The sequence below is a fragment of a genome, unplaced genomic scaffold, assembly GCF_019419815.1.
Source record: "Pyrus x bretschneideri cultivar Hongxiangsu unplaced genomic scaffold, Pyrus_bretschneideri_v1 Contig79, whole genome shotgun sequence".
Taxonomy (NCBI): Eukaryota; Viridiplantae; Streptophyta; class Magnoliopsida; order Rosales; family Rosaceae; genus Pyrus; species Pyrus x bretschneideri.
The window spans coordinates 886,129-894,677 of record NW_025999819.1 but is presented as its reverse complement, the minus strand read 5'-3'; the positions used below and the strand labels follow the sequence as shown (position 1 = coordinate 894,677).

General features: G+C 35.5%; 1 protein-coding gene across 1 annotated transcript; it reads left to right on the top strand.

Moving 5' to 3' along the window:
• The first annotated feature begins 7,560 nt into the window (after positions 1-7,560).
• Positions 7,561-8,249, top strand: LOC125472975. The gene is made up of 2 exons (XM_048575163.1): positions 7,561-7,781; positions 7,868-8,249. The coding sequence occupies exons 1-2, from the start codon at positions 7,572-7,574 to the stop codon at positions 8,150-8,152; spliced, it is 495 nt and encodes a 164-aa protein (XP_048431120.1). The 5' UTR covers positions 7,561-7,571; the 3' UTR covers positions 8,153-8,249.
• Positions 8,250-8,549: the final 300 nt, after the last annotated feature.

The window sequence follows — 8,549 nt, the reverse complement described above, 5'->3', positions numbered from 1 at the left end:
CACGTTTAGTTTACATTATTATCAACAATGGGTCAACTAAACACAGTTAATTGACGCAGATGAATCATGTGATTAAAGTTACGATGCGGTAAGTAGTATCGCTAATTCACTTATGCTGTTAATCAAGAAAATTAAAAGATCACTGAAAAACAAATTGAGATGAAGCAAAGCATGTGAAATGGTTTGTTTGTTTGTTTTTTTTTTTTTTTGTTTTTTTTTTTGTTTCTAATGTAAAATTTACTGTGAATGTGATGATGTTACCGATATGAAAATATAAAATGTAATTTATTATAATAATTATATTAACTTTAAAGAAGAATATTAGAGAAATTAAGTTTTTAGATTATTTTGGTAAAACACATTGAAATCTTTTTAATTGTTTAAAAAAAAATATTCAATCATTAACAGCTCATTATGTAATTTGTAAGAGACGGTTTAAATATTTAATCCCTCTGTCATTAATTTTAAAAAGAAATCTTGTTTGTTACACACCTGCATAGTCAGTAGGCATTGTCCAGTTGTCTCAGTCTATTGTATACGGATGAGATCACTTAGAAAAATGACGCAGGGATCATTTTTTTAAGGATCTGGTGATCTTATTTATTATATCATATGGTTAAAAATTATTTTAAAATTTAAAATTTAAAATCAAATATAAATAGTACATAATAAAAATTAATCATATATTATATGATAAGAAGATAAAATCACGAGATTCTTAAGATTCTTAGAAAACGATTCAACGAGGATCCTTTTCCCCGAAGACTGAAGCTTGAAGAAGATAGCTAGGTAGCCAGCTAGGTTCTGATTTCCGAATGCTGACCGCTGAATGCTAATCAAATCGATCGAGAGAGAGAGAGAGAGAGAGAGAGGTTTGAAAATCGTCTGGAAGAAGATGCAGATATTCCATTGAGATAGGCATCCAGACAGTTTCCAGTCAAACTCTTCGGACCCAACTGAGCTTTCGGACGTGACCTTTCACATATGAGAGATTTAAAGAAGTGTAAATCTTTTTTCTAGACTGACAAGCCTGCCCTGAGTAAGTACGGGACATAAAATGATGAAAGTTACTGTGGTAACACAACAGGCTGGCTGCCATCGGTGATGAACTCGTATCGACTCATGATTCTTGCGTAGGTAGAGAGCAAGTAATATGAAATTGAGTTCGTAACGTGTAATTATATTCCTATTCAAAAAAATATACTTTACTAAAACAGAATATCACAATAATAATAAATTCGTTTTATATAAATGATATCGTTAAAGTGAGGTGATCGACTGCACGCAATGTCAGGACTCGGATTTGAGTAGCAGTAAACAATAGTAAAAGAAATAATAATAAAAGCTACTTTGACTTCTTTTTTGTCATACTATTACATTGTGCCTACGTTGTTCCTCTGGGTTGGTCAAAAGCTCAAAAAACATTTGTTGGGTTTAGCTATTTCCAGTCTGCTTTTGCTTTGTTAAAATGCTTGATATGATATCAAGCACACAGTGCACAAGCCAGAAGTGCTAGCTGGTGGTAAAGTAAGTGGAATCAGTAATTCGATGTAATGTGTTTAAAATTGAGAGTTTTAATGAAAAGTTCACGATACTATTTATTTTAATGAAAAATTATATTATTATACTAAAAGGTCAATTATAATACTATTTATTTTACTTTTTATTTTGTCCTTATAATTAAAACTTAAAATTTTCAAGCTCTTTTCTTTAGTTTTCCATTTAAAATTTGTGAGTCATTTTGGAATCATGTGCACTCAAACCGTGTTAGTTTTCCTTTTAGGCCCTGTTTGGCACACTGTATAGGGCACCAAATAGGACTAATAATACGGTGTACCGTATTTGGTGACCGTTTGGATTAAATAAGCACCAGATTAAATAATTCGGGCCCACCTTTTTTACCCGACGCTTACCCGCTTACTAATACCGTGCAAATGCACGGTATAACTTAGCCGAGCTCAGCGAGAAACCAGATTTCCGCGCCCTCTCTTCCTATCCAGGCGCTCTCTATTCCTCTCATCCCAGGTTCGTCTTCTCAACTTCTTCTTCTTCATTTGAATTACAGTTCTTTTTAGATTTCTTCTTCTAGGATTCCGCCCCTCTCTCTATTCTTCCCCCTCCTCCTAATTTTCTTGCAATTTTCTTTCAATTGATTGAATCTAGTTATTATTTTCTCTCTAATTATGCAATTGATTATGTAATTTTGTGTTTTAATTAGAATTTTTGAATTTTAGGGTTTGCTATTGGGGTCGAATTTAGGGTTTGTTGTTGGTGTTGAACTTACAATTTTAATGATTGGGGTAGAGTGGGAGTGTGCAGGTTCACTTACCTAAACAAAACTTTGTCTCTGGCGTAGCTCCTGTTTCACGTGCTGTCTCGCAGCCGCAACGCAGCCATACGGAAACTTGACCTTGGGTACGATGATAGGAGCATATTCATGCGACTTAAATGGCTTGTTCTCGTGCATTTACGTTATGTTTCTCTAGTTATTTTAGTCCTTTATGCTTCTTTTGTGTGTTTTCAGGTTCTAAGGGCTTAAGGAAGAAAAAAGATGCATTTTGGAGCATTTTGGAGCAAAATTGGGCTTGGAATGGATGGCATATGATTGGAGCCAAAATGTTGGACGAATTTGAAGGCCTTGTATTCACTTTGGACATAAAACAAAGGGCCTAGCCCATTCTCTCTTAAACCAAGCCCTTTGCCATGCATTTCCTTCCAATTCCAAAGCCCACAATCAATTCAAATGCCATGCAAATCCATATTCAACACCCTAAACTACAAGCATGCATCATCTCACCAAGCAATCAAACAAGCCACATGCATGTCCCTTTAATCATTCAACCACATTCCCACTTTCCTAGCTAACCCTACATGCATTCTTTAGTCACTCTTCATCATTGCACCACAAATCATTCACCCACATGCACTCATATTCCCATTTCCTTTCCAACATCTCACATGCATTTCCACCTTCCTACTTCATCATTTCACCACATTCTCCCTCTTTAACTCACATGCACCCAAACAAAGCCAACCTAGCTAACCCTACATGCATTATTTATTCACTCTTCATCATTGCATTCATCACCAAAGAACTCCCCATCATTGCCATGCATTCCCCCTAATTCCATCCATCTTCCACACCTTTCCAACCTAGCCACATCCTTTAATCATCCCCCCTTTAAGTTATAATTTTATTTCCTAACCCTACATGCATTATTTATTAACTTTTCATCATGCATCCACATTCATTCCAACACAAAACACACACATGCACTTATTCTTTCATCATTGCACCACCAATTCACCCACATGCATTTCCAACCATTCACACCCCTTTAATCATTCTCCTAGCTATCATTCACATGCTCTCCCATCCATTCTCTCCCTATATGTTCCCTCCACTACTCCTATAAATACCCTTGCATTCTCATCATTCAAGGCATTCTTCATCTCATTCACAACACAACAACACACCACAAACACATTCCTTTCTCCCTTAGAATCCAAAAACCATCTTCCATTTCCACCAATCCTCATCCATTTCCATAATTCCCCAACACTTCCATCCCCCCAACCAACCTATCCTTAAACCTTGTGCTACAACAACGAGGAAGAGAAGAGTGCCTAAACGTTCATACAATTCAAGTTTTGAGTTGTTGGAATGTTTAGGTGTTTCTTTGATTTCAAAGTTTCATTTTAATTCTCTTTGTTTTGTACGTATGAGAAATGGAAGAAAAGAGTGCTTAAACGTTCATACAATTCAAAGTTTTGAGTTGTCGGAATGTTTAGGTGTTTCTTTGATTTCAAAGTTATGAGGAACTAAACCCCCCTTAGCTAGGGGGTGATTCGAAATATATGTTTATGCTTGCAATATGATTTGATTACTTTTAATTACGTTTCATAAGTTGTGAATTCAATTTGTTTAACTATTTGATTGATATCCTATTTATGTATGTTTATTAAGAATGAACGCTTAATTTTCATGCATGAATTTGACGCTAGAATATAAGTAAGTTTCACGTAATAGTTATGAACTTATATTCACAAGTAGTGGAGGTTGCTTATAAACAATCGCGTTAAACAAATTCTTGGCATAAGTTTCATGCAATCATAGTAACGAATGCCTCGTCAACACTTATAGTTTTCATGATGCTTAATGATTCTTGCTTGTATCTCTATTATGCAATTCATGTAGGGAACTTGTGAGGAATGCTTTGGGTTGTCGTATGCAATCATCCAATTCATTAACTTAAGGAAAACTTAACGGTTAATTTAAGCGGACCTAATTAACCCGGGGCGTTGAGAATTCATGGTTTAGAGAAAAGCAATTAGAAATCGTTTTGTATGCAAGTATAACATGTGTGGAGATGAACCCCTTGGCTAGCATCCATTCATTCCATTTCATCAATTTCATATTTACATTCTGTCTAGTTTATTAACTTGTTTCGTTATTTCAATTTTCGTCAAACCTCAATCCCCCTTTTTGCTTTAATGTTCAATTTAGTTAGAAATCAATTTAGTTTGTGTTTTTAAAGCATTTTGAGTCTTTTGGTTTGTCTTAGTGTTTTAACGTTTAGTTTCACATTCTTTGAGTCTAGTTTAGTGTTTTATATTGTTTTTACGTTTTGAGTCAGTTTCCAAGAGATTAACAATCCCTCCTAATCCCCGGTCCAGAACGATCCCTACTTACGTACTTACTACAATTAACAAAAAGAGGGTTTAATTTGAGTGTCAAGTAATTCTCGCATCATACGACTGTGACAACTCTTAACCACACTTGAACTACAAATCTCGTTCCAAATTTTTTTAATTTTTATATGAATTTTACTTTATATATATATATATATCTGTGTGTGTGTGAAAAAATTCGAACTAGGGTTGTTGAATTGTGTGTGTGTGTGTGTGTGTGTGTGTGTGTGTTCTGTGTCTCTGTCTGTGTCTCTATGTGTGTGTGAAAAATTTCGAAGTTGGGTTGTTGAATTGAAAATTTTCGAACTAGGGTTGTTGATGCGAGATTTATACGCACACAAATTAAACCCTCTTTTTGTCAATTGTAGTATAAGTATAAGTAGGGATCGTTCTGGACCGGGGATTAGGAGGGATTGTTAATCTCTTGGAAACTGACTCAAAAACGTAAAAACAAGATAAAACACTAAACTAGACTCAAAGAATGTGAAACTAAACGTTAAAACACTAAGACAAACCAAAAGACTCAAAATGCTTTAAAAACACAAACTAAATTGATTTCTAACTAAATTGAACAATAAAGTAAAGGGGGATTGGATTTGGACGACTTTAAACTAAAAATGGAAACTTGGAAATAAAACAAATTGTAAATATGGATTTGACGGAAATGAATGGATGGGAAGCTAGCTAAGGGGTTCATCTCCACATATGTTATACTTGCATACAAAACGATGTCTAATTGCTTTTCAATAAACCATGAATTCTCAATGCCCCGGGTTAATTAGGTCCGCTTAAATTAACCGTCAAGTTTTCCTTAAGTTAATGAATTGGATGATTGCATACGACAATCCAAAGCATTCCTCACAAGTTCCCTACATGAATTGCATAATAGAGATACAAGCAAGAATCATTAAGCATCATGAAAACTATAAGTGTTGACGAGGCATTCGTTACTATGATTGCATGAAACTTATGCCAAGAATATGTTTAACACGATTGTTTATAAGCAACCTCCACTTCTTGTGAATATAAGTTCATAACTATTACGTGAAACTCACTTATATTCTAGCGTCAAATTCATGCATGAAAATTAAGCGTTCATTCTTAATAAACATACATAAATAGGTTATCAATCAAACAGTTAAACAAATTGAATTCACAACTTATGAAACGTAATTAAAAGTAATCAAATCATATTACAAACATAAACATAGTTTCGAATCACCCCCTAGCTAAAGGGGCTTTATTTCCTCATACGTACAAAACAAAGAGAATTGAAATTAAACATTGAAATCAAAGAACCGCCTAAACATTCCAACAACTCAATCTTGAATTGTATGAACGTTTAGGCCCTCTTATCTTCCTCTTTATTGTAGCATAAGGTCTAGGGATAGTTGGTTGGGGGGATGGAAGTGTTGGGAAATTATGGAAATGGATGAGGAGTGGTGGAAATGGAAGATGGTTTTTGGATTCTAAGGGAGAGAAACTCACGGCTAGGGAAGTGTTTGTGGTGTGTTGTGTTGTGAATGAGATGATATGATTTTTGAATGAATGAATGCAAGGGTATTTATAGGAGGAGTGGAGATGTATATGGCTATTTGTTTAAGGTGTTTGTGGCTACAATGATGAAGAATTGCATGTGGAAATAAAAGGGAAAATGTGGTGAAATGATGAAGTAGGAAGGTGAAAATGCATGTGAGATGTTGGAAAGGAAATGGGAATATGAGTAGGCCATGGCATGGGAGTTGTTTTGTTGGTGTAAATGTGTCATGGTTGCAATGATGAAGAATAAAGGGTGCATGTGGGGTGGAATTGAATGAATGCAAAGTGAATGAATAATGAAATGAGTTAAAGAGGGAGAATGTGGTGAAATGATGAAGTAGGAAGGTGGAAATGCATGTGACTTGTTTGTGGAATAAAGAATGAATGGTGGACTGATGAAGAGTTGCATAAAGAATGCATGTAGGGTTAGCTAGGTTGGCTTTGTTTGGGTGCATGTGTGTTAATGGTGGTTTTGCATGTGAATTGATGGATTGTTTTTGATGGAATGGATGGTTCTTTGCATGGCTTTTGAAGTGATTGTGGGCTTTGGAATTGGAAGGAAATGCATGGCCTTGGGGTTGGTTTAAGAGAGAATGGGCTAGGCCCTTTGTTTTATGTCCAAAATGAATACAAGGCCTTCAAATTCGTCCAACACTTTGGCTCCAATCATATGCTATCCATTCCAAGCCCAATTTTTGCTCCAAAATGCTCCAAAATGCATCTTTTTGCTTCCTTAGCCATATGAACCTAAAAACACACGAAAATGGCTTAAACTACTAAAACAACTATGAATTAACAACATAGATGCACGAAAACAAGCTAAGTAAGTCGCCGAAATATGCTCCTATCGGTTGTTGAATTGTGTGTGTGTGAAAAATTTCGAAGTTGGGTTGTTGAATTGAAAAATTTCGAACTAGGGTTGTTGAATTGTGTGTGTGTGTGTGTGTGGTAATATTTTCACTATATAATAATGTTATTTTATATTTTCTAGACATGGATCAAAGAAAGATTGTGGCATGCAAATGTGTGGTACTTAAATATTGTGACTTGGTTGATGATGTGGTTCATCAAGAATCATAATTCAGCTAGAAGGCGGAATCGGCAACTTGCACTTAGAAATCGCACATTTGTTAGGAGAATGGTAGGGTCAGCTTATTTAGATAGCATAATAGGATATGATGATGTTCAGTGTGTGAACCAAATTAGAATGGATAGAAGAACGTTCCATTATTTATGTCAAATGCTTCGTGACCACGGGGGGAACGAATGAGAGATAGGAAGCTCCGACCCAATGAGGGGCCCAGGAAACCCACCTCTTAAAATTGGATGGTGTACTGACAATGGAAGAACAAGTTTGCATGTTTTTGCATATACTTGCACATCATGTCAAGAATCGTACAATTGGGAGTAGGTTTTGTCGATCGGGGGAGACCATAAGTAGGTATTTCAATTCCATTCTACATGGAGTGTTAAGGCTACAAGGTACACTTTTGAAAGTGCCAAAACCCATTCCTAATGCCTACCCAGATCCTAAATGGAGTTGGTTTGAGGTATTCTTCATATTTTATAAAAATTACTTCTAAAATTAATGTAATTAAATATATTGAGCATAATAATGTTAATGATTTTTTTTTAGAATTGCTTGGGGGCATTGGATGGGACTTACATTAACGTTCATGTCCCTGAGCAAGATAAACCAAGAAACCGATCAAGGAAGGGAGAGATTGCGACCAATATGTTGGGAGTCTGTAATGTGGACATGAATTTTATATTTGTGTACCCAGGTTGGGAAGGGTCGGCATCTGATTCTAGAGTACTTCGAGATGCGATAAGTAGACCATTGGGATTCAAAATTCCCACGGGTAACAATAGATTATTTGTTTATATTAGTAATTTGAATCCTCATTTTTCTTATATATAGTAATATACATTTTTTTGTGTGTTAGGGTGTTACTACCTTGTGGATGGTGGGTACACAAATGGTCCAGGATACCTTGCACCGTATAGGGGAGTGCATTGCCATCTCTCGGAGTGGAGAAATAGAAGACTCCCGATTAATCATGAGGAGTATTTCAATATGAAACATGCTCAAGCTAGAAATGTCATTGAGAGATGTTTTGGACTACTTAACATGCGTTGGAGCATCTTAAGAGGTCCATCATTTTTCCAAATTAAAACACAATTTAGGATTATGACAGCCTGCTGCCTATTACATAATCTTATTAGAAGGCATATGTCAGCTGATCCAATAGAAAATGAAATCCTAAACTTGGACGAATCTGAAAGTAGTGATGATGATGAAGATATGATTGAGAGTG